The 26823-nt window shown below is 40.5% G+C and overlaps 1 protein-coding gene across 4 annotated transcripts in view; it reads left to right on the top strand.

Annotated features, from left to right (window-relative positions):
* Window positions 1–19106, top strand: part of mcoln2 (mucolipin TRP cation channel 2) — a 98951-nt gene extending 79845 nt beyond the window's left edge. For all 4 annotated transcript variants that reach the window (XM_041840029.2, XM_041840026.2, XM_041840027.2 and 1 more), the window contains one exon: window positions 18691–19106. In XM_041840029.2, the coding sequence (XP_041695963.1) occupies window positions 18691–18727 (37 nt within the window). In that variant the 3' untranslated portion in view covers window positions 18728–19106. The remainder of the gene's footprint in view (window positions 1–18690) is intronic.
* Window positions 19107–26823: the final 7717 nt, after the last annotated feature.

The following is a 26823-nucleotide window of genomic DNA, read 5'->3' as shown; positions in this document are numbered from 1 at the left end:
TGTTGATTTGCAGTATAGCATGTGTTTGAATCTGTGGGAGGCTTTTACGGTATGTGCGTGTGAAGGAGTGGCCTTCACTAAAGACATTCATTTTAAAGTGTATTTATTCTAAGTATTTATAGAGCAAGTTGTGTTCGTATTTCCTTATTTTATTTAGTCATTGACCAAACATTCCAGTTTCTAGATACAGTATTTTCCATAATATTCAACCAATTGCAGTCATGTGTTCATTATTAAGTGTTTCTTGTTTTCTATTGGTCCAGCTGACGGAAGTGGTTAATTGTTTCAGCTCAGTAATTGGGTCACCTGCCATGTTCAAATAGGTGTGTCTGGCACATTGGATTCCATGAAAATGTCATGCCTAGCGTTGGGGTGAATAACTACCGGAAGTGTTGTCGAATCCAATGCGTTGCTTTAACCTCTATGGGATCGGTGTTCCGTATACGGGACGGTTGAGCTAACGTGCGCTAATGTGATTAGCATGACTGTTGTAAGTAACAGCAAGCTTTCCAGTACATAGACATGTCTTATATGGGCAGAAAGCTTAAATTCTTGTTAGTCTAACTGCACTGTCCAATTTACAGTAGCTATTACAGTGAAAAAAGACCATGCTATTGTTTGAGGAGAGTGCACAACAACAAAAAACGTATCATGGCAACTGGTTTGATACATTCACCTCTGAAGGTAAATAATCTACTTACATTCAGTAATCTTGCTCTGATTTGTCATCCTAAGGGTCCCAGAGATAAAATGTAGCATAGTTAATAAAATCAATTTTTATATTCATGTAGGATCTGGGTTCGACAGTTTGAACCCCTGCTGTCTCTGGCTCCACACCCACCCCGCCCGGCCATCTAGATGTGTGAAAGTTAGTGTATAAGCTAATGATCCATCATGTATGACATTCCTGGGAGTGTGTAAACTTACATTTTGTATTACCACATCATTTTTGTATGTTCTCTATAGTTATGTACTTGAAAATGTATAAATTGACCAATTCGGCACATTTGGGCAGACTTGATACAAAATAGTCCAGTATTGCAATGCTTCACTGGATCAATCTGAAACTTTGCACACAGACTGCTGCCATCTAGTGGCCAGAATCTAAATTGCACCTAAACTGCAATATTATATTGTGGCCTTTCTCTTGCATTCCTGGGAGTGTGTTGCAAAGTTTCAGATTGATCCAGTGAAGCATTGCAATACTGGACTATTTTGTATCAAGTCTGACCAAATGTGCCGAATTGGTCAATTGATACATTTTTATAACACATTAGATCTGGTAAAAGATAATACAAACAAAACATGTGTTTTTTTTTTTTTTGTATTATCTTTTACCAGATCTAATGTGTTATATTCTCCTACATTAATTTCACATGTCCACAAAGCAGTATTTCAATCTTCTCAATGTATTATTTTGGATAATGGGATAATTAGGCGTACAGCACGTGATTCACTGTTGATGCTTGGAAACCAACAGTTAGTGCTGGTCAACAGATGGCCAATTCATGGTCTGTCTGTGTTGATTTGCATATAGACAGGTTAGCTGACGACGTCACGAACGATGTGACAATGTCATGAACGATGTGCGCGAGTCGATAGGGCAGAAGTCTGTGCGTTATGATTCTGGATAGTCAGATAGCTAGCAACTATGACAAGAAGCTGCCATGTGGGGAATCATAGGTGGCTCGTTTCAGCTCATATCTTGTTATTGATATCATGTAGGGCCTCGCAATACTCGTTAGTATTGTGGCAAGGAAACAAACCACGAAGTGGAATTAAATTATTTAGGAAAACAGCCTTAATGTTGGAAACAAACATAATTATGTTGTCATCTAGAGTCACATTTATTTTCCAAGCTATAGCACACAATATTTTACATGCAGCAGGTTTTTAAGGATCAAAAAGTTTGGTCTGCTTCGTGTTGTCATTTTTGCCATGGAAAAAATATCTCGATACTGGTATCGTCCTGGCCTTAATACCATGTCTTGTTTTGACTCTTGTCATGTCTATGCTAATATGACACATTCGCTAGCTAGCTAACCAACAACTATAACGATGTATTTGAGAGAAGTGCTCATTGTGCATTTAAAAAAAATTTTCACTAAAAATTTGTAGAGGAAATATAGTTGACATGTTGTCAACAATCCTTCGATTCTAAGCCTGCTTGCTCCACAGTTGCGCACGCATCGCATGTGTTTGAATATTTAGAAGGATTACAAGCACTTTGATGAGGGGAGAGTTATGTTGGTTCTCTTCGTATGCATTGACAGTTTATTCTCCCACTTGTACCTGAATGAGATTTACCAAGTGGTATTTTTTTTTTTTACAGATGCTTTAAAAATTTGATTCAATTGTTTGCTCCCTTTTCTTCCCTCCATTTTCGACAAAGGTGATAAGTTCAAATATTCTTAATATTTCGCCAGACAAATGTGGTTACTTAGAATTCTCTCTGGGTTCAAGTGAATTGAAAAATAATCCTGTGAACATGGTATAAGCAGTGTAAAAGCACGTTTTGGTATGAAGCACTGTAAAGTGTGAGGGGCAAAACCCAAGTAGAACTTTTACGTCATGTAGAAGTCCAATCTGAGTTGACTCCTCTCATTTAAACAGCATGGCAGAGCTCTGTGAGAAAAGGGCTCATTATTTGATAAAGCAAATAGCAACATTCACCCAAGGACAGTATCCCAGAAGATTTGTAGCAGGATTTATCTTTCTGGCACTTGCCACTGTGGTAGACATTCTGAATTGTGAATTTTAAACATTTCCTTATACATGTGAACATTTTATTGTGCTGAAGTCTTTTTAAGCATTAACACTAGAACAGCCTGGCCTTTCAGCCCATAAGTCCCGCTAGACAACATTGCCGGGTGTCCACTTTAGCATATGTATCAGATGCATATCAACCCGTGCGCAAGGTGCAGCAAACATAAGCGCCAACGCTTGATAAATAGTGCATAAACTATTATAAAGGATTAATTAAGAAATAATGTGGAAATGTATCCATTAAAAAAAAAGTTTTTTGTTTAGCTATATCCTTAATTCTGTTTTGTAAAATTCTACAAAGTCGTAGAAAAAACGTAGGCCTTTGGCCGATTTTCATTTCCCTTACAATAAAAACAGTGTAATCCATTTGATCAACTTTATTTGTAGATTCTAATAGTTATAGTAATTAAAGTCCAGTTACAGCTTCTTTTGACAAAGTAGAAACAACAACAAAAAAATAAAAAATAAGAAGAATATAACCAGCCAGGTGCACAGGTGAAATTATTTGATGTATTCCTAAACAAAAGCACCAGTGCATGAACAATTGTAAAGGATGAATTGTATAAATATTCGTGGAAATATATTCATGACAAGATATAAAAAGTTGCTTGTATCAAGCACTGTATTGTGTCCTTATACACGTGCCTTTATGCATTAATCAATCTCGTCTTCTCTTTATGCTTTGGGTCCACAGTCAGCACACAGCACAAACAAATCGGTTGCACGGCACAGTTTTCATGGGCCTTGTTTTGTGTGCACTTGCCGCAGGTGTCACATAATCTCTCTGAAGCGGTTACGTGGCATGGTCTCTCGGAAAAAGTCCACCCCATACCTATCAGAGCAAAATGACTCCACATCCATGCTTTTTACACATCCATGTCACAAACTAGTCACTCTTTTCTACCCAAACCATGCCATCCCTCCCAGACTCCTGTCTCATCGTGGCAGTTGGGATCACCCTCTGTTGGCTCTGTTCTGCATTTTCTGTGGCGAGGCTCAGGCATCGGAGGCTTGAAGTCAACATCAGTATCAGATGAAGACTTCATCAGCAACGTTGATTTCCAGCTCTATCTGATCCTCCATCCAACTCATCTAAATTCTGCAGCATTTGCAATGCTGTCAGTGTCCATTCGTTTAGTTCGGCTTGCTATTGTGAACTACACACATTGTATGTTGTACTCGATGTCTGATTTGACTTGGGGTCCCGAGGACCGAGTTTGGGAAACGCTGGCCTAGTGGTTAAGAGCATAGGGTCAATAACGAAAGGTTGCTGGTTGCAATCCCTGAGCTGACTAGGTGAAAAATATGTCAATGTGCCCTTGAGCAACGCACTTAACCCTAATTGCTCTAGATAAGAGCGTCTGCTAAATGACTACAATGTAAATAACACCACAATAATGCAATGCTGTGTATAAACCAGATAAAGTTGTCTGGTGACAAGGTTGAAATGACTGGCTAAGTGTATTTGGGCGAGGATGGATAACCTGGCTTCCTCTATTAGACATTTGCTGTAGTCGCTCTTGTGAAGTTTCACACATTTTGTAAATTCAATCATTGGCAGGCCTTTTGCCCCGTCTACATTTCATAGTGCATCCACACAAATGTAATAAGTATGTTAACTCTACATGTAAATAGCTAATTGGATGATATTTGATCTGTGCAATTAGGGTGACCCCAGTATATTTCCATTGCAATGAAGCTATTTGTATTGGGAGGATTTTCTGCTGTCGGATGCTTTGTACTTGTAAATGTGTGAATTCCTGGTAGTAGCTTAAGCAGTTTAATTATATTATTCTAATACATTTACATTTACATTTTAGTCATTTAGCAGACGCTCTTATCCAGAGCGACTTACAGTTAGTGAATACATCTTTTTTTTTTTATACTGGCCCCCCGTGGGAATCGAACCCACAACCCTGGCGTTGAAAACGCCATGCTCTATCAACGGAGCTACATCCCTGCCGGCCATTCCCTCCCCTACCCTGGACGACGCTGCGCTGAGTCTCCCGGTCGCGGCCGGCTGCGACAGAGCCTGGATACCCATTAGCTTGCTTGTAAGTGTACGCAAATTGTAGGCAATGGACCATTGCAGTTCTATTCAATGCTATGGCACTAGTCCATTGCAGGACTTCAGTATCGTTACAGCACGTGGTGCTCTTGCCTGTACTGCTAGGACCCCAGATGTCTGCCTTTGCACAGTTTACAGCTATATTTCAGGGACCTTATCAAACATCTCAGAGTAGGAGTGCTGATTTAGGATAAGTTTAGCCTTGTAGATCCTTGATCAGCATTCTTACTCTGAAACGCTTGATACATATGGCCCCTGGTGTAACTCCACTGAGCTGTGTGTCACATGAACAACAAGCATTATCAGTGAGATATGGACTGTGGGAGCTTACGCAGTATCCTCGTGTCATGACAACTGTTATAAAAGTATACTTGTAATAAGGCTATGAGAGTGCAGGGTCCCTGATCTAAGACCTTTGAGCCCACTAATTGGCCTGATCTTATTATTGACCCAGTAATTGTTGTAGTCTGTATGCAGCTAATGGACAACTTTCAGTTCCCATCAGGGTTGTGTTCATTAGGCACCAAATGGAAGAAAACAGACTGAAAAAGGGAGGGCCTACCTGAATTTGTCCAATAAGAAATGCTTCTTTTTATTTATATACAGTACCAGTCAAAAGTTTGGACACCTACTCATTCAAGGGTTTTTCTTTATTTTTACATTGTAGAATAATAGTGAAGACATCAAAACTATGAATTAACACATATGGAATCATGTAGTAACCAATAAAGTGTTAAACAAATCAAAATATATTTTATATTTGAGATTCTTCAAATAGCCACCCTTTGCCTTGATGACAGCTTTGCACACTCTTGGCTTTCTCTCAATCAGCTTCACCTGGAATGCTTTTCCAACAGTCTTGAAGGAGTTCCCACATATGCTGAGCACTTGTTGGCTGCTTTTCCTTCACTCTGCCGTCCGACTCATCCCAAACCATCTCAATTGGGTTGAGGTCGGGGGATTGTGGAGGCCAGGTCATCTGATGCAGCACTCCCTCACTCTCCTTCTTGGTAAAATAGCCATTACACAGCTTGGAGGTGTGTTGGGTCATTGTCCTGTTGAAAAACAAATGATAGTCCCACTAAGCCCAAACCAGATGGGATGGCGTATCGCTGCAGAATGCTGTGGTAGCCATGCTGGTTAAGTGTGCCTTGAATTCTAAATAGATCACAGACCGTGTCACCAGCAAAGCACCCCAACACCATAACACCTCCTCCATGCTTCACGGTGGGAACTACACATGCGGAGATCATCAGTTCACCCACACCGCGTCTCACAAAGACACGGCAGTTTGAACCAAAAATCTCCAATTTGGACTCATAGGACCAAAGGACACATTCCCACCGGTCTAATGTCCATTGCCCGTGTTTCCCGACAACATTGAAGCTCAATATGGTCCTCTGTAGCTCAGCTGGTAGAGCACGGCGCTTGTAACGCCAAGGTAGTGGGTTCGATCCCCGGGACCACCCATACACAAAAATGTATGCACGCACGACTGTAAGTCGCTTTGGATAAAAGCGTCTGCTAAATGGCATATTATTATTATTATTATTATTATAATATATTTTTGTTCTCAGCCATATCTAAGCCATATTACAAATGGAATTCAAGCCAGACACAATTTCAATAATGTAGGCGATCTGTTTTGTTAGTTGATGTTGTAACATTAGTTGTTAGCCAGGCTCTCGGGTTCACGTCTCGTCCGAGTAGCCCAGTTAGTTGGGTAGCTGGGTAGCTAACTCGTACCTTAAACATTGACCCTCACCATACTACTTTTGTTAAATTATCTGAGCCATATGAGAGTCGTTTCAGGAAACTAGGCATATGTCGCGGGTCACTACTTTACAGGAGAGGCATTTGAACGTGAACATTTATTCATCAAAATGTGTTTTTTGACAGATGCCTTCTAGAACATGTGAACTTTCATATGCCTTAAGAAAAAACTTGTATGCCAACTGTAAAATTATGAGCATAGGTTTAGCCACGGAAAATGACAGGAACTTTCCCGCTAGCCATGATTGGCTAAGATAATGAATGGGCTGGACATGCTGAGAGATGAGTTCGGATTGGTCTGCCATGTAGCACGCTTCTGTCTATAACATGAGCTGCTCAGAATGTGTAGGTAATCCTTTCTAACGCGGCTATTTTGAAAGATCTCACTAAACTGCATGAGTGTTGCTAATGCTCTCCACTTTCTGGAGGACCGAGTTTTGAAATCCGTGTAAGCAGCGTATGATGGCTATGGAGATTGGCATTTGATTGCAAATGTGGAGGGAGTCAAAGAGAAGACTCAGAAGGCTGTTGTATAAAACACCCATCTCCAGATTACATCTTCAAACTAAAGGCAACCGTGGCATCCATGACAGAGGGTTTCTAATTTAGTAAGTCGTTTTCATTGCAAGCTAAAGCGTACTATAAGCTAGCTAACGTTAGCTGTCTGGCTCACTAGCTAAAGTTACGTGTATGATCTGTGTAGTAATATTATTCGTTTCTCGAAGCCATTTGCATTGCTAGTTATAGCCTAATGTTAGCTAGCTAACATTGAACCTAGCTAGTTGGTTAGCTTTAGCTACCATTGTCTAGCTAGCTAGCTACCTAGCTACATGTCTAAAGAAAAGACTCCACTATGCAAGTAATCATTTCACTAGACCATTTACACCTTCTGTATCCTGTTCATGTGACGAATAAACTTTGAGTGTGTTTATGAAGAACATGACCTGCACCGAATTCGAATTAGGGTATAATGTTAGGCCAACGAGAGTGTCCAAGTTCTAAAATTCTCAGTCAGATTGCCCTGCTTTTATTTTGTAAGCTATTTATTTTTTATTTTTTATTAGCTCGCCATTAACTTGTAAATAATTATCTTGTGAGTTTCCTGTAATAACGAATACAAATTGGCTAAAGTTAAGACGTTGTGTATATGATATGGTCATTTTTAAACGGATGGGGTTATTGGTGTTAAAATACACCAGTTATGCTATTTTGGACCACCATGATGTCATGCAGCCTGTCGTTTTTATGTTTATACTTTTTTATAACGACAACGACAAGTTTGATGTCGGACGACAATAGAATGTTCATGATGTCACTGCGGCAACTATCTACAGACATGTCGATAGGCGTAGTATTAACCAGCCTTTATAGTCTTAATCTTTGGTTGTTTAGTACACTACCGTACTCACTGTTTAGCACATGGCCTCATATGTGAATCCTTAAAGAGATGGGTGGGGCTAAAGTTTAAAAGGGTGTGAACGATGCGGAATGGGTGTAGACTAAGAGCTCTCCAGTTGGTGTACCAAACATTCAAGGGCCATTTTCTCAAAAGTGGGGTTTATCAACTTTCAATGCAAAATTACTTTTCCATTGTTCCTCAACTTTAGTGTATGATATACCATTTTCTATCGCAGAGTCTACTACTTTTATCCAATGTAAAAAACATTTTCAAATTTTGCTACAAAAGATCGAGCCGGTCGGTCACAATTTATATTCAAAGCAGATTAACTATCTAACAGGCATGAGCTCAGATTGGCTACAAACATTCATTTTGTTTCATCAAATCGACCTCTGTTAGCTAATCAAACCAATGCTCAAATTACAAACAATAGACCTTTCTATCGTTTCCAGGTTGGGACATCCGTTTTGGTAAAATCCGGTCTAAGGCATATGGTCTTTTATCAATAGAAATGGTGCAGAGGAAATACTGTTGTAGCATAACTCTTTGTTCGAATTCGAGAGCCAAATCTAAAGCCTCACATTTTGAAGTCAACCCGGGTTGGGCTGGGTTAGCTCGAATAGCGTATTAATGATGAAATGTTGCTAGCTAGCCAAAGTGACTGAGCTGCTAGCTTTTCTAATGTTGCTAGCTAGCTAGAAATTGTAGAAAGTCATTTGGCTACAACTAGCTAGATACTGTTACTAGCTAGCTAGCAAGATGTTGAGAGAATTTAATTCACCTTCACCATGCTGTAACTAACGTTACCCCATACTCCCTATGTCTGCTAGCCAAATGTTTAGTTTACTAGCTAGCTAAACGGTTAGCGTCATCGCTAGCATAACAAGCTAGCTAGATTCCTAACCTGGCTTGCCCTGACATTGACTACTAGATAGCAGGCTAACCAAACACACCAGACTACAGGCTTGATAGGATGTAGTTGGCTAGCTTTCAATCCCTGATAGCGCACGTTAGCTAACTAGCTTGCAAATCAGAGTTGAAACAAGCTAAAGTTAGGTATCTAGCATTCGAGAGCCGACTGTTTTCAAACATTTATTGTATAGTACAAAAATAAATGAAGGATCCAACTATGGTACTTTGTGTCTTGTCTCACTACTGCAGTAGGCTTCTGCTTGTCCTTGTGCTAGCTAACAGCAACAAACCCAGATTAGCTAAACATGAACCTCCAGCAGAGATCAGCTTCTCATTAGCTAGCTAACATTACCTACACTACCGGTCAAAGGTTTTAGAACACCTACTCCATTCAAGGGTTTTTCTTTATTTTTACAATTTTCAACATTGTTGAATATTAGAAGACATAAACTAGAAATTATCACATATGGAATCATGTAGTAACCAAATAAGTGTTCAACAAATCAAGATATGTTATATTTGAGATTCTTCAAAAAGCCACCCTTTGCCTTGATGACAGCTTTGCACACTCCTGGCATTCTTTCAACCAGCTTCATGAGGTAGTCACCTGGGATGCATTTCAATTAACAGGTGTGTGCTTTAAGTTAATTTGTAGAAATTCTTTCCTTCTTAATGCGTTTGAGCCAATCAGAAGATAGCCCTATGATGAAACTGGCTCATGAGGACCACCACAGGAATGGAAGACGCAGAGTTACCTCTGCTGCAGAGGATAAGTTCATTAGAGTTACCAGCCTCAGAAATAAATGTTTCACAGAGTTCAAGACACAGACTCAACATCAACTGTTCAGAGGAGCCTGTGTGAATCAGGCCTTCGTGGTCGAATTGCTGCAAAGAAACCACTACTAAAGGACACCAATAAGAAGAAGTGACTTGCTTGGGCCAAGAAACACGAGCAACTAGACCGGTGGAAATTTGTCCTTTGGTCTGGAGTCCAAATTGGAGATTTTTGATTCCAACCGCTGTTTCTTTGTGAGACGCGGTGTGGGTGAACGGATGATCTCCGCATGTGTATTTCCCACCGTAAAGCATGGAGGTGTTATGGTGTGAGAGTGCTTTGCTGGTGACACTGTCTGTGATTTATTTAGAATTCAAGGCACACTTAACCAGCATGGCTACCACAGCATTCTGCAGCGATACGCCATCCCATCTGTTTTGCACTTAGTCCCACTATCATTTGTTTTTCAACAGGACAATAAACCAACATACCTCCAGGCTGTGTAAGGGCTATTTTACCAAGAAACTCTTTAGCCTGAATGCCAAGCGTCACGTCTGGAAGAAACATGGCACCATCCCTATGGTGAAGCATGCTGGCAGCATCATGCTGTGGTGATGTTTTTCAGCTCCATGGACTGGGAGACTAGTCAGGATCGAGGGAAAGATGAACGGAGCAAAGTACAGAGATCCTTGATGAAAACCTGCTCAGGACCTCCGACTGGGGCGACGGTTCACCTTCCAACAGGACAACGACCCTAAGCACACAGCCAAGACAACGCAGGAGTGGCTTCGGGACAAGTCTCTGAATGTCCTTGAGTGGCCCTGCCAGAGCCCGGACTTGAACACGATCGAACATCTCTGCAGTGACGCAACATAGGGAGTATGCTATCTGCAGTGATCCAACCTGACAGAGCTTGAGAGGATCTGCAGAGAAGAATGGGAGAAACTCCCCAAATACAGGTGTGCCAAGCTTGTGGCGTCATACCCAAGAAGACTCAAGGCTGTAATCACTGCCAAAGGTGCTTCAACAAAGTACTTAGTAAAGGGTCTGAATACTTATGTAAACGTGATATTTACGTTTTTTATTTTTAATACATTTGCTAAAATTTCTAAACTGTTTTTGCTTTGTCATTATGGGGGATTGTGTGTAGATGAGGGTAAAAAAATAACTATTTAATCAATTTTAGGATAAGGCTGTAACTGAACAAAATGTGAAAAGTCAAAGGGTCTGAATACTTTTTCATTGCACTGTAACTAGAGAGATTCACTGAAATGATATATACTGAACAAAAATATAAACACAAGATATAAAGTGTTGGTCCCATGTTTCATGAGCTGAAATAAAAGATCCCAGAAATGTTCCATACGCACAAAAAGCTTATTTCTCTCATTTTGTGCATACATTTGTTTACATTCCTGTTAGTGAGCATTTCTCCATTGTAAAGATCCACCTGACAGGTGTGGCATATCAAGAAGCTTATTAAACGGCATGATCATTACACAGGTGCACCTTGTGCTGGAGACAAAAGGCCACTCTAAAATATGCAGTTTTGTAACACAACACTGCCACAGATGTCTGAAGTTTTGAGGGAGCATGCAATTGGCATGCTGACTGCAGTAATGTCCATCAGAGTTGCTGCCAGAGAATTGCATTTTCAATTCTCTACCTTTAAGCAATCTCCAACGTCGTTTTAGAGAATTTGGCAGTATGTCCAACCGGCCTCACAACCGCAGACCAGTTGTAACCATGCCAGCCCAGGACCTCCACATCCGGCTTCTTCACCTGCGGGATTGTGTGAGACCAGCTACCCGGACAGCTGATGAAACTGAGTATATTTGTCTGTAATAAAGCTCTTTTGTGAGGAAAAACTCATTCTGATTGGCACCCATGGCTGCGTCCCTGCCCAGTCATGTGATATCCATAGATTAGGGCCTAATTAATTAATTTAAATTGACGGATTTCCTTATATGAACTAACTCAGTAAAATCGTTAATTGTTGCATGTTGTGTTTATATTTTTGTTAAGTATAATTCAGAATACTACACTAGGCCTATAATTTAGCCACAGAGGATCAATAGCTTCTAAAACATTTTTTTTTGCCATGCTGTGGATAACCCAATCACAAGGCATAGCCTATAGTCTGGAACGCTTTGCAAATCTGTCAGTGAACAGCATGTAGCCAAAACAAGCCTTTCGCAATATTTCAAATACAATCGCGGGAACTCAAGTTGGAAAACAATTGGCTACCAAAATAATGTAAACTTCCAAATAGGCCTATTGCGCAAACAATATTGTTTTACAAAGTAAAACAAGAGATAGGCTTTTGGCCATCAGTGGTAAGTGAGCTGTGCATCATTGGATATGTTGGTGAAACTGGAAAGGTATTTTTGGACAAATTTCCTCATAGTACATTACGTTTCTAAAACTCCACATTTTCCTGGACCCTAGGCTACTTCTTCAAGCACCTCTACTCTACTGCTCTATGCCACTATGCAAAAGTGATAATATTGCATGCAGTGTCAATTATTTATTTTTGGTACCTCAGAGCCTTCCTATCTAATTGACACAGTAAAAGGAAGGAAGATTGTAACACGGCACTAAAGTAATACTGCAAAAATGTAACTTGTCCTGAATACAAAGTTTTATGTTTGGGGAAAATACATTACTGAGTACCACTCTCCGGTTGTCTAGCAGTGGCGATTTTAGCATGTAATCTTGGTGGGGCAAACTCGAAGACATTTTTTTTAGATGCAAAGCCACTACACAACACAATACATTGATTGCACTATAACGGTGACAAACGGTACCCACAAACTGTTAGGGCCTACATAAAGCTGTCCCAACAGCAGAGCTTTCTTTTCAGCACCATGGAGTGAATCCTTACCACTGCTACACCTGGCTATCAGCGGAGCCTTTTCATTCAGCCTCATTTACTGCCTTTTTAAAAAAACATAGCTGATATTTTACATTTTAGTCATTTAGCAGATGCTCTTATCCAGAGTGACTTACAGTTAGTGAGTGCATACATTTTTTCATTTTTATTTTTTCATTTGTGTTCTTTTTTTTTGTATTTTCTTTTATTAATTTTTTCCATATGGCTGACTTGCTTAAACAAACGTGGTTTCTACTGACAATTGAGATGTACAAACTATGGCATAAGGGAACAACGAGCGGATAACTGATTCCTTCCAAACCACTCATTGTTGAATTTGCGATTTCCAACTTGTGTAATGTTTATGGCCGATGAGCACCGATACATTTTATCTATAATTTCTCTTCATATGACAAGGATTTGCCAGTAGATTGTTGACTTGATTCATGATGATGACTGCTTGCTAGCTAAGAATCTGAAAGTATGATGTTGACATGATCAGTCCAATCAAAGCTATGGTAGATATAACGTGGTTTGATGTCATTTTATCTGTGGCCAATGACCTTGAGCCTTCTTGGATGGGCACTTCTAATGTAAATCTATGGCAGCAGCCAATTGGTTTGAATTTTCGAGCTCTCTCCGTAGATTTTGCGGTGACTTAGTGTCCCAATGAGTGACAGAACACTGAGCTAATCATGGTGCAACTAGAGAACATTACCAACCCCTACGCTCCGTATTTTCCGCTGGCTGCCCCACCACCACAGAAAGCACTGAGCTAGGCTGAAACACCTGCATTTTGGAGCTGCCTTACTCAAGAAAGCAAAAAAGAGACCATGTTTGTATGTGGCTTTATATATGCAAACTGATGTGACACGTATTAATGCAAAAATAACATGCAAAACAGGCAACAAAAACATTTATTAAAAAAAAAAAACATTATAAACTGGTGGGGCTCAAAACAAGTGGCTCTGCCCCACCTGCCCTGAATGACGGGTCTCCACTTATCTAGCAATGATCAAAAACCAATTTGACAAAGCTTGAAGAATTTTGAAAATAATATGGGTAAATGTTGCACAATCCAGGTGTGCAAAGCTCTTAGACTTACCCAGAAAGACTTACAGCTTTAATCGCTGCCAAAGGTACTATAAAGTATTGTCTCTGGTGTGAATACTAATGTAAATGAGATTTCTGTATTTCATTTTCAATACATTTGTAAATATTTCTAAGAACATGTTTTCACTTATGGGGTATTGTGTCTAGATGGGTGAGGGGGAAAAAAATATCTTTAATACATTTTGAATTCAGGCTGTAACAACATATGGAATAAGTCAAGGTATGAATACTTTCTGAAGGCACTGTACCTGTCAAATTGTAATCAGTAATGTAACTTTTGGATTACCCAATCTCAGTAACGTAATCTGATTATTTATCTTGGATTACTTTCTCCTTGAGGCATTCGAAGATAAAGGATCCATCAAACACATTTGGTGTGTCATCAGTTTTAATGTCATATGCACAAGTACAGTAAAATGCCTTTCTTGCAAAATCAAAACCAAACAATGCAATAATCAATAACAATGTATTAGAAAGGAATTATTTTAGTCAGCTCCAATTCCATATTTACAATGTGCAGGGATACTGGAGGTAGATACTGTATGTATAGGGGTAAGGGGACTAGGCAACAGGATATAAGATACACCCGCAAGCTGCTGCTACTCTGTTTGTCGCGTCAGTATAAATGTATGTGCATATTATTTACATTTACATTTTAGTCATTTAGCAGACGCTCTTATCCAGAGCGACTTACAGTTAGTGAACACATATATATATATTTTTTTATACTGGCCCCCCATGGGAATCGAACCCACAACCCTGGCGTTGCAAACGCCATGCTCTATCAACTGAGCTACATCCCTGCCGGCCATTCCCTCCCCTACCCTGGACGACGCTGGGCCAATTGTGCGCCGCCCATGAGTCTCCCGGTCGCGGCCGGCTGCGACAGAGCCTGGATTCGAACCAGGATCTCTAGTGGCACAGTTAGCACTGCGATGCAGTGCCTTAGACCACTGCGCCACTCAGGATATTATGTGTGAGTGAGAAAATTATTGTGTGTGTGTAGGGCCCTGTGAGTGAATAGAGTGCAAAAATAAAATAAAAGGTCAAAGATACGGTTAACTCAGTCTGTGTAGCTATTTATCAGTTGTATTGCTTGGGGATAGAAGCTGTTCAAGAGCCTGTTGGTGTCAAACTTGATGCACTGGTACCTCTTGCCATGCAACAGCAGAGAAAATAGTCTATGGCTTGGGTGGTTTGAGTATCTAACAATTTTCCGGGCCTGATAGAGCTCTTTTCACATTGCCTGATAGAGGTCCTGGAGGGCAGTGCTATTGCCATACCAAGCAGTGATGCAGCCAGTCAATATGCTCTCAATGGTACAGCTGTATCATCTTTTGAGGATTGGAGGGCCCATGCCAAACTTTTCCAACCTCCCTGAGGGGCAAGAGGCACTGTTGCGCCTTCTTCACGACTGTGTTTGGACCATTTTTAAGTCTTTAGTGATTTGGACACCGAGGAACTTTTAAGTTGTCTAACTGCTCCACTGCCGCCCCATCGATGTGGATGGGATGCTGCCACAAAGCTTTGTTTAAGTTTTACCAGACAACTAGGGTCCATACTTGTGAACATTAGAAAAACTTTAAGTTTAACCTGGACCTACATTGTAGCTGTACTTTCTGGGTGATTTAAATATTGACTTGCTTTCATCAGGCTGCCCACTCGAGAAAGCTTCAAACTGTAACTAGTGCCTGCAACCTGGTTCAGGTTATCAATCAACCTACCAGGGTAGTTACAAACAGTACAGGAATGAAATCATCAACATATATTGATCATATCTTTACTAATGCTGCAGAAATTTGTTTGATGCTGCAGAAATTTGTTTGAAAGCAGTATCCAAATCCGTCGGATGTAGTGATCACCATATAGTAGCCATATCTAGGAAAACCAACATTCCAAAGGTTGGGCCTAATATTGTGTATAAGACGTCATACAAGTAGTTCTATAGTGATACCTATGTTGATGTGAATAATATTTGTTGGTCTGTGGTGTGTAATGAGGAGCAACCAGACGCTGCACTTGACACATTTATGAAATTGCTTATCCCAGTTACTAATAAGCATGCACCCATTGAGAAAATGACTTTAAAACAATTGAATCCCCGTGGATTGATGAGGAATTGTATGGTTGAGAGGGATGAGGCAAAAGAGATGGGCAAATAGGTCTGGCTGTACAACCGATTGGCAAACGTACTGCAAATTGAGAAATCATGTGACTAAACTGAATAAAAAGATGAAGAAACTACACTATGAAACAAAGATAAATGACAAAGAATTATAGTAAAAAGCTTTGGAGCACTTTTAAATGAAATTTTGGGAAAAAAGGCAAACTCCGCTCCATCATTCATTCATTCATTGAATCAGATGTCTCATTCATCACAAAACCCACTGATATTGCCAACTATTTAATGATTTTTTCATTGGCAAGATTAGCACATTTAGATATGACATGCCAGCAACAAATGCTGACACTACACATCCAAGTGTATCTGACCAAATTATGAAAGACAAGCATTGTAATTTTGAATTCCGTAAAGTAAGTGTGGAAGAGGTGAAACAAGTATTATTGTCGATCAACAATGACAAGCCACCAGGGTCTGACAACTTGGATGGAAAATCACTGAGGATAATAGCGGACGATATTGCCACTCCTATTTGCCATATCTTCAATTTAAGCCTACTAGAATTGTGTGCCCTCAGGCCTGGAGGGAAGCAAAAGTTATTCCCCTACCTAAGAATAGTAAAGCCCCCTTAACTGGCTCGAATAGCCGACCAATCAGCCTGTTACCAACCCTTAGTAAACTTTTGTTTGACCAGAAAATGCTATTTCACAGTAAACAAATCAACAGACTTTCAGCACGCTTATAGGGAAGGACATTCAACAAGCACAGCACTTACACAAATGACTGATGATTGGCTGAGAGAAATTGATGATAAAAAGATTGTGGGGGCTGTTTTGTTAGACTTCAGTGCGGCTTTTGACATTATCGATCATAGTCTGTTGCTGGAGAAACTTGTTATGGCTTTACACCCCCTGCTATATTGTGGATAAAGAGTTACCTTTCTAACAGAACACAGAGGGTGTTCTTTAAAGGAAGCCTCTTCAACAAAATCCAGGTAGAATCAGGAATTCCCCAGGACAGCTGTCTAGGACCCTTACTTTTTAAAATCTTTACTAACGACATGCCACTGGCTTTGAGTAAAGCCAGTGTGTCCAACACTATACACGTCAGCTACCACAGCGACTGAAATGACAGCAACGCTTAACAAAGAGCTGCAGTTAGTTTCAGAATTGGTGGCAAGGAATAAGTTAGTCCTAAATATTTCAAAAACTAAAAGCATTGTATTTGGGACAAAACATTTACTAAACCGTAAACCTCAACTCAATCTTGTAATGAATAATGTGGAAATTGAGCAAATTGAGCAAGACTAAATTGCTTGGAGTAACCCTGGATTGTAAACTGTCATGGTCAAAACATATTGATACAACAGTAGCTAGGATGGGGAGAAGTCTGTCTATTATAAAGTGCTTCTCTGCATTCTTAACAGCACTACCAACAAGGCAGGTCCTACAGGCCCTAGTTTTGTCGCACCTGGACTACTGTTCAGTCGTGTGGTCAGGTGCCACAAAGAGGGACTTAGGAAAATTGCAACTGGCTCAGAACAGGGCAGCACGGCTGGCCCTTGGATGTACACAGAGAGCTAACATTAATAATATGCATGTCACTCTCTCCTGGCTCAAAGTGGAGGGGAGATTGACTTCATCACTACTTGTATTTGTGAGAGGTATTGACATGTTGAATGAACCGAGTGGTCTGTTTGAACTACTGGCACACAGCTCGGACACCCATGCATACCCCACAAGACATGCCACCAGAGGTCTCTTCACAGTCCCCAAGTCAAGAACAGACTATGGGAGGAGCACAGTACTACATAGAGCCATGACTATATGGAACTCTATTCCACATCAAGTAACTCATGCCAGCAGTAAAATTAGATTTAAAAAACAGATTAAAATACACCTTATGGAACAGCGGGGACTGTAAAGTAACACAAAGATAGACACATGCATAGAAACACACGATAACATACACACTATACACACGTACACATGGATTTTGTGTTAAAGATATGTGGTAGTAGAGTAGAGGCCTGAGGGCACACACTTAATGTTGTGAAATCTGTTATGAATGTATTGTAATGTTTTTAAAATGTATAACTGCCTTAATTTTAATGGACCCCAGGAAGAGTAACTGCTGCCTTGGCAGCAGCTAATGGGGATCCATAATAAATACAAATACAAATCAAAGATCTTAAACTTTATATCCACCAACCAATGGCATTTCTTAAAATAGGTCCTTGGCCACCAGAGGGATATTTAAAATCTCAAAATTCAAGGTTTACTTTTGTTCCTCTTGGTCTGTCTCAAATGTAGAGTGCCAATATTGCATGATGATTAATCCTTGACTATGCTACTAGCTACTGACGTTAGACACAATTCAAAAGGCACGTTTTCGCATATGTCAAAATCCCACACTTTTGCTCATCTGTTTCATACACATCCATGTGCTTTTACAGAAAAAAGATAGAGGTCAATACAACATTTAAGTTTATTGTACATCATTAAAAAAAGATGAAGAGCCATATGGACTTGTCAAATAACTGTCATGATGTACCATCAACATAATTTCTTCCTAGTGGCACACTTTGCTAAAGCAGTTGCCTCAAATGACAGGGCTCATTAACCATGGGTTCAAGTCCTCCTCATGTCAAGCATTTTTGTTAAGGAAAACACTGCTTGTCCTCGATGCTCAAATCAAATAATGCATATGAGACTAAGTCGATGATTATAAAACATTGTACATGTAAGGGTAGCCTACTTTACGTGTTCACATGTAAAATTCATGTGGTTTTTCCCTAAGGGTGATTGAAGCTAGTAAATGAGATTTGCTGGAATGACCGTAAACTTTTTTTGTTTGGGATTATTGATATGACGGGATTGTTCTGTTTCAGGGCTCCAAGCGATGATGACATCGTACTCATCAGCTGACCGCAGCCACACCTGGGAATGTTGGGAGAAGAGGAGGATTCTGGAAATTGGGAACCCGGACCTCTGAAATACAGGAAAGAACCCTGATGGAAATCCTGTACAATAATATTTGGGACCATGCAGCTTTTTAAAGGCAGAGTTTGTATATTTTCCACAGGGGAGCAAATGTGCAATATAAGTGCCAAATAATGTTGTTTTTTTTATATTGCCTTTTAAACATTCAACCAAAAGCCATGTACAATATCTGCTGGCTCAGAGCCAGTGGCTCTGTATTAGCAAAGAGAAGGAACATATTTAAAAGTTAGAATCCTTAATTGAAACAATAACAAAGTGGCCACCCCATCTCTGAGGGATGGGCCTGGAGAAATGTAACCACTCTCAAATTCATAGATTGAGCTATGGATGCAAGGACTAACCATCCATGATATCAAAATTATAGTTTTAACCATGTTTTGAGGCTATACAGTGTTTGTTTACAATATTGCTTATATTTTGGGTTCTGATGGGGTAAGCGCCATGCTCTACCAACTGAGCTACAGGAGGCCATAGCACGATTGCTATGTGATTCTGATGCACTTCGTATGTATGCAATATCAATGTGAAACAAATGTGTAATTTTATTTTTTCATAGATTTGTATGTTCAAAATAAATCTCTAAATACACTACTAAAAATAATTTGTCTTCTCTATCATTTGTCAATTGTTTTGTCCATATTTCACAATACCATTGTGTCTAAGGCCACCATTCATTCTCAGTAAATACAAAAAGTAATGCAGTCACTTGCAAACATTCTAGCGTGCAAAAGGAAGACTGTAAGTTGCATAATCCATTCACGCCATGTACATACAGTAGCCTATATATCCTTTGATGATTTTAGACTTAGTAATTCAACTTTGGAATAAAGAAAAAAAAATCATATGACATCTTCTGTAAGATGTACTGTCAATATTATTGAAAGATTAACTGCCTCTACACACATATTTACATTTTACATTTTAGTTATTTAATAGACGCTCTTATCCAGAGCGACTTACAGTTAGTGAGTGCATATATATATATTTTTTAAAAATCATACTGACCCCCCGTGGGAAACGAACCCACAACTCTGGCGTTGCAAACGCCATGCTCTACCAACTGAGCTACATCCCTGCCGGCCATTCCCTCCCCTACCCTGGACGATGCTGGGCCAATTGTGCGCCGCCCCATGGGTCTCCCGGTCACGGCCAGCTACGACAGAGCCTGGATGCACAGGCATGCATGTCTTCTTCCCTGTATCATAAAGACAAGAAAACGTGTGAGTATCCGCCTCTCCCAGGATCTGAGACAGCAGGGTAAAGACATTTTGCAGAAACTGAACCTTGAGTGCTTGACAGAATACGAGACAATGATAAAGTGGCATGTTTGATTCTGGTACATGCATTATTTGGTAACGATTTACTTTGACTACATATCCATAACGCATTTAATACACTAAGTATTTCATGAATGTGTTATAACGGGTCCCAATTATTAAAGGATAATGAAATGGCATATCTATAGCACATTCATGTCATGTTATGCAAGAGCTCATACAGTATTTAGGTATCTTAATAGATGCATCATTAAGATACCTTAATGATGGATCAAAAGTGTGCTTCTGCCATACCAGTGTTAATGAACAGTGGCGATGTGTCACGTGGGGCGGCCCCCCACCAATATCCAGGAGATTTGCCTGCAATTCTGTTATTTCATGTCACAACAATATACCATATCAGTTAGCAAACAATTTAAATTGTATATATTTTTTTAAATGCTTGGTCTAAAAAAGCATACGGGGTTACGCAACCTTGATCTAAACCATTGTTTTGGTAAATTTCCGTTGGGTAAGGCAGCTCCAAAATGCAGCTGTTTCAGCCTCGCTCTGTGCTGTCTGTGGTGGAGAGGCAGACAGAGAAATTAGTGTATTGATCTTCTCTGGTTTTGCGTGATTGGCTCAGGGTGCTGTCACTCATGGGGAGACTACGTCACCGCAGCAGCTGCTGGGAGAGCTAGCCAGCAAAAGCCCATCTTCAGTGCGCCATTGATTTACAGTAGAAGCAAAGATAGACCATAGCCTGTCGTTTCCAATGGGAGCAAATTAATTAGTGGGCAGAACAAGCAAGGAGGTGGGCAGAGCCAAGCATGAGCTAGTGATATGCTATTGGCGCGTTCTAGCATTTATTTGCATATTTCCGTTAGGGAACGCCTACTCTGAAGTGCACGTGTGCAATAATTCAATTCGCCCCTTGCACTCCTTCTAAACAACGCAATTTTGGGAAACTTCCACACTAGAGGAAAGTTTATCGTTCTGCAGTCCTGCACCAGTCAATCGACTGATCAACGCATCCTACTGCACGCTGCTTATTAAAAACCCTTTCCTGACGTCAAATGACCAAATCGACCTCTAGTGGCCTCATGGGTGGAATGTTAATATGTTTCATAATTTCATAATTAATAAACATTCCTTTTTTAAACCCGCTGAAAATCTGGTCTTTCTATGTCAAACGGTTTTGTTATATTTCACGGGGGACCAGTATGAAAAAAAAGGTATGCACTCACTAACTGTAAGTCGCTCTGGATAAGAGCGTCTGCTAAATGACTCAAATGTAAATCTAAAATGTATACTGAACAAAAATCTAAATGCAACATGCAACAATTTCAAAGATTTTACTGAGTTACAGTTCATATAAGGAAATCAGTCAATTGAAATAACTTAATTAGGCCCTAATCTTTGGATTTTTGACATGACTGGGAATACAGATGATATGCATCTGTTGGTCACAGATACCTTAAAAGGTAGGGGCGTGGATCAGAAAACCAGTAAGTATCTGGTGTGGCCGCCATTTGCCTCATGCAGTGCGACACATCACCTTCACACAGAGTTGATCAGGCTGCTGATTGTGGCATGTGGACTGTTGTCCCACTCCTCTTCAATGGCTGTTAGAAGTTGCTGGATATTGGAGGGAACTGGAACACACTGTCGTACACATCAATCCAGAGCATCCCATACATGCTCAATAGGTGACATGTCTGGTGAGTATGCAGGCCATGGAAGAACTGGGACATTTTCAGCTTCAAGGAATTGTGTACAAATCCATGCTGAAACATGAGGTGATGGCGGTGGATGAATGGCACGACAATGGGCCTCAGGATCTCGTCACGGTATCTCTGTGTATTCAAATTGACATTTATAAAAATGCAATTGTGTTCGTTGTCCGTAGCTTATATCTGCCCATCCCATAACCCCACCGCCACCATGTGGCACTCTGTTCACAAGGTTGACATCAGCAAACCACTCGCCCACACAACGCCATACACTCTGTCTGCCATCTACCCGGTACAGTTCAAACCGGAATTCATCCATAAAGTGCACACTTCTCCAGCGTGCCAGTGGCCATCGAAGGTGAGCATTTTCCCACTGAAGTCGGTTACAAGCCAAACTGCAGTCAGGTCAAAACCCTGGTAAGGACAACAAGCACGCAGATGAGCTTCCCTGACACGGCTTCTGGGAGTTTGTGCAGAAATTCTTTGATTGTGCAGTTTAATCAGCTGTCCAGGTGGCTGTTCTCAGACGATCCCACAGGTAAAAAAGCCAGATGTGGAGGTCTTGGGTAGGGCTGTTAAGGTGACTGTATTACCGCCACACCGGCAGTCATGATCTATGACGGCAGTCAAATTCCACGCGACCGTTTAGTCATGGTAATTAGGCTTCTTCAAGCTCTGATGCTGCTGATGGTCATTAGTAGCCTGCCAAACTTGCTAGCTGCCTGGTACTCAGCACTCTATTGTCCCTCTAATCACTCTGACATCAATGCAAATGTGATCGAATTGTGTGAGAAAATTGAGTGATGGCCTCTATTAAAAAGAGGAGGATCCCATCAGCTTTCTATAGGCTAGGCCTACTATATTTATTTCTCAACTTTCCTAATATTAAGTACATTGCTTCTCTTAACAACAGGAGTATAGCCTACCTGGCTGGCGTGAAAATGAATCACGGCAAATGTTTCCTCCATTCGCTATTTAAGTGGATCGATGACATATTTTTTTCCACTGCCCCTGTTTCGAGACAGGTGCATGATAATGGTCCATTCTAAATCAAAACAAATTTCACACATACAGTGGGGGAAAAAAGTATTTAGTCAGCCACCAATTGTGCAAGTTCTCCCACTTAAAAAGATGAGAGAGGCCTGTAATTTTCATCAAAAATCCAGAACATCACATTGTAGGATTTTTAATGAATTTATTTGCAAATTATGGTGGAAAATAAGTATTTGGTCAATAACAAAAGTTTCTCAATACTTTGTTATATACCCTTTGTTGGCAATGACACAGGTCAAACGTTTTCTGTAAGTCTTCACAAGGTTTTCACACACTGTTGCTGGTATTTTGGCCCATTCCTCCATGCAGATCTCCTCTAGAGCAGTGATATTTTGGGGCTGTCGCTGGGCAACACAGACTTTCAACTCCCTCCAAAGATGTTCTATTGTGTTGAGATCTGGAGACTGGCTAGGCCACTCCAGGACCTTGAAATGCTTCTTACGAAGCCACTCCTTCGTTGCCTGGGCGGTGTGTTTGGGATCATTGTCATGCTGAAGGACCCAGCCACGTTTCATCTTCAATGCCCTTGCTGATGGAAGGAGGTTTTCACTCAAAATCTCATGATACATGGCCCCATTCATTCTTTCCTTTACACGGATCAGTCGTCCTGGTACCTTTGCAGAAAAACAGCCCCAAAGCATGATGTTTCCACCCCCATGCTTCACAGTAGGTATGGTGTTCTTTGGATCCAACTCAGCATTCTTTGTCCTCCAAACACGACGAGTTGAGTTTTTACCAAAAAGTTCTATTTTGGTTTCATCTGACCATATGACATTCTCCCAATCCTCTTCTGGATCATCCAAATGTACTCTAGCAAACTTCAGACGGGCCTGGACATGTACTGGCTTAAGCAGGGGGACACGTCTGGCACTGCAGGATTTGAGTCCCTGGCGGCGTAGTGTGTTACTGATGGTAGGTTTTGTTACTTTGGTCCCAGCTCTCTGCAGGTCATTCACTAGGTCCCCCCGTGTGGTTCTGGGATTTTTGCTCACCGTTCTTGTGATCATTTTGACCCCACGGGGTGAGATCTTGCGTGGAGCCCCAGATCGAGGGAGATTATCAGTGGTCTTGTATGTCTTCCATTTCCTAATAATTGCTCCCACGGTTGATTTCTTCAAACCAAGCTGCTTACCTATTGCAGATTCAGTCTTCCCAGCCAGGTGCAGGTCTACAATTTTGTTTCTGGTGTCCTTTGACAGCTCTTTGGTCTTGGCCATAGTGGAGTTTGGAGTGTGACTGTTTGAGGTTGTGGACAGGTGTCTTTTATACTGATAACAAGTTCAAACAGGTGCCATTAATACAGGTAACGAGTGGAGGACAGAGGAGCCTCTTAAAGAAGAAGTTACAGGTCTGTGAGAGCCAGATATCTTGCTTGTTTGTAGGTGACCAAATACTTATTTTCCACCATAATTTGCAAATAAATTCATTAAAAATCCTACAATGTGATTTTCTGGATTTTTTTTCTCAATTTGTCTGTCATAGTTGACGTGTACCTATGATGAAAATTACAGGCCTCTCTCATCTTTTTAAGTGGGAGAACTTGCACAATTGGTGGCTGACTAAATACTTTTTTCCCCCACTGTATATATGTCCCCTACCATTAGCAACTGTACTCCATTAAGTAATCCAACAAAGTCTACGCCACCATCTTATCTATTTCAAGTCTTCTCTCATTGATTGAGACAGGTGAGTGTCCACCCCAAAGTGCCGACACCTGTCTCAATCAATGAGAAAAAACTTAGATGGACAAGATGGCAGTGTACACATTGTTGGATTACTTCATGGAGCAAAACAATTATTTATTTTAATAACTGAACATTTTCTAAATTCAAACTGCAACTGGACACGGACATTTTATGAGACTCCTGTTTCCACAAATCGAGGACGAAGACCGCATCGATAAGGTTGGTAGAACATTCTCTGTGATACACCAAACAGTACCTATCCTTCAACCCCCAGTAATGGATACCAACAATCTTTGCTTAAATCACATTATCTGGCGTAACAATCTGTAGCTAAGAGAACTGGTGATCAGCAGATGATGGGAGAGGTGGTCATGATGAGATTGCCATTCCAAAGAAACATACAGTATAACAGTGTAATAAAATGAATGGAATACTTGTACAGCTATGGGAGGAGTGTTGTCATGATCAAACAGCCATTCAGCTCCTCTTGAATCATCTTCTGCTTGAAATCCAGCATAATGTCAAATCCATCGAGAGGGGGATACAGTTCACGGGATACAGTTCTGCTACAATGACACACACAGGCAAAGGAATTGTTTCTCTCCAAGAATGCACTCCTGGAAAAAGCTGAGGCACCACATGGTATTGTCTGTAAGACAAGAAAATATAAAAAATTATACTCCATTGCACAATTAGAACAACTGTTGAACAGCATTAGGGTAGACTAGTTGAACATGCATACACGTGCACAGGCACAGATTACATTTAGAACAATATCTAGCCTAATAGAAAGAAATATGGCATAACCCTCAACCTTTGTACGGTGTGGTCACTGTGCAAATGTACCTACGTAGGTAGGCAGACAGTATCTACTGTAGCTACATCCATGTCTAACAGGCATGCTTAGGCAAATATTTATAGTAAAACCAGCTTTAGAGATTTACAACAGTAAATTGTTGTATTATTGTATCTCCTCACTGTTAGCTAGTAATTTCGCTAGCTAGCTTGCAGGATAGGCAATAAGTGTTATTTACATCTGTTTGGCTGGTTATATTTTTGTGAATGTGAAATGAATCAACTGTCATAATCATAAGCAATGTCAACCCTCGTCAATTATGTTACATAGCTAGCTAGTAAAAATATTTACAGTTGCTGATGTTACACAAGTTACAAATGTGAAGTGTGGTGCATAGTAACAACTTAGCAGGTGCCAGGCTAACTAGCCTAACGTTTGCTGGTAAACATAGCTTCAGGTGGCTGGTTGTAACGTTGTAGCTTGTTGTTTAGTAGCCATATCTACGACAAAAAATAGTATCCGATTGTACAAATACAATAAGTCTCCGATTGTAAAACCAATTTTTTTGTCATAGATATGGCTACCTGTAGTTGTTTAACTGTTAGTTAACTTAACTTAGCTAGCTAGACTGGCTACCTAAGTTAGCAAACAAAAATATATTTGATTTCCCCCCACTGTAACACAGTAAGTTAGCCAGCAATACACAATATGGGTTTCAGCAGATAAACTAAAGTTAGCTAGCTAGGTGGCTTGTTGCAGGGAAAAATTACTTACTTAGCCATCATATTTGTCATCTGGCCTCTTAGTCCTGGCATCGGCTGTAGCTGAACTTCTAGCTAAATCTAACTCTTTACTTCGAATCCTCCTCGCTATATTCTTGTTGAAACATGTATGGTTGAATGTCACCATGTTGCTCAAAAAATGCTCCATCGTTGAATTCATGATGAGAGGAATCACTTGAAGCCATTGCAGTCTGGTCAGTTTTTTCCCAAAGGATTGTGTTGTTAGTGTCCGCCTGCCTTTAAAAAAAAACAACACCTGGGTGAGGGACAGGGCCAGAGCACGAACAGCGAAGCACCAAGTAAAAATGTGTCCGTTTGTGTATTTAGCAATGCTTCCACTGATAGGAACATCGCTGAAAGGCGTCCAACGGCTCTATCGAACAAAGACAACTATATCTACACGCACAAAAACGTATAGTGCGATCAGTATCACATAGACCCTTCGCGAAATGCCACAAAGCAGGACTACATTGATTTTGCTCAAGTGCGCACTGAAGGCTAATGCGCAGGCGTTATCGGCTCTGCTTTAGCAGATGGCAGCGACCACGAAACGGTGTATGCGAACATTAGTAGATTACGTTGAAAACAGTGGTCGTCCATCTTGGAAGCAGTCTCTAGTTCTTTTGTACCTCAATGGCCGTGACATTAATCAGAAATCAGTTGCTTTCGTTTTGACTGCGGAGGAGAGATGAGAGGTCAACGTGACATCACTCCCG

This window comes from Coregonus clupeaformis, chromosome 18 (genome assembly GCF_020615455.1).
Source record: "Coregonus clupeaformis isolate EN_2021a chromosome 18, ASM2061545v1, whole genome shotgun sequence".
Lineage (NCBI taxonomy): Eukaryota > Metazoa > Chordata > Actinopteri > Salmoniformes > Salmonidae > Coregonus > Coregonus clupeaformis.
The sequence above is the reverse complement of the archived record's forward strand: the minus strand, read 5'-3'. Positions and strand labels throughout refer to the sequence as shown.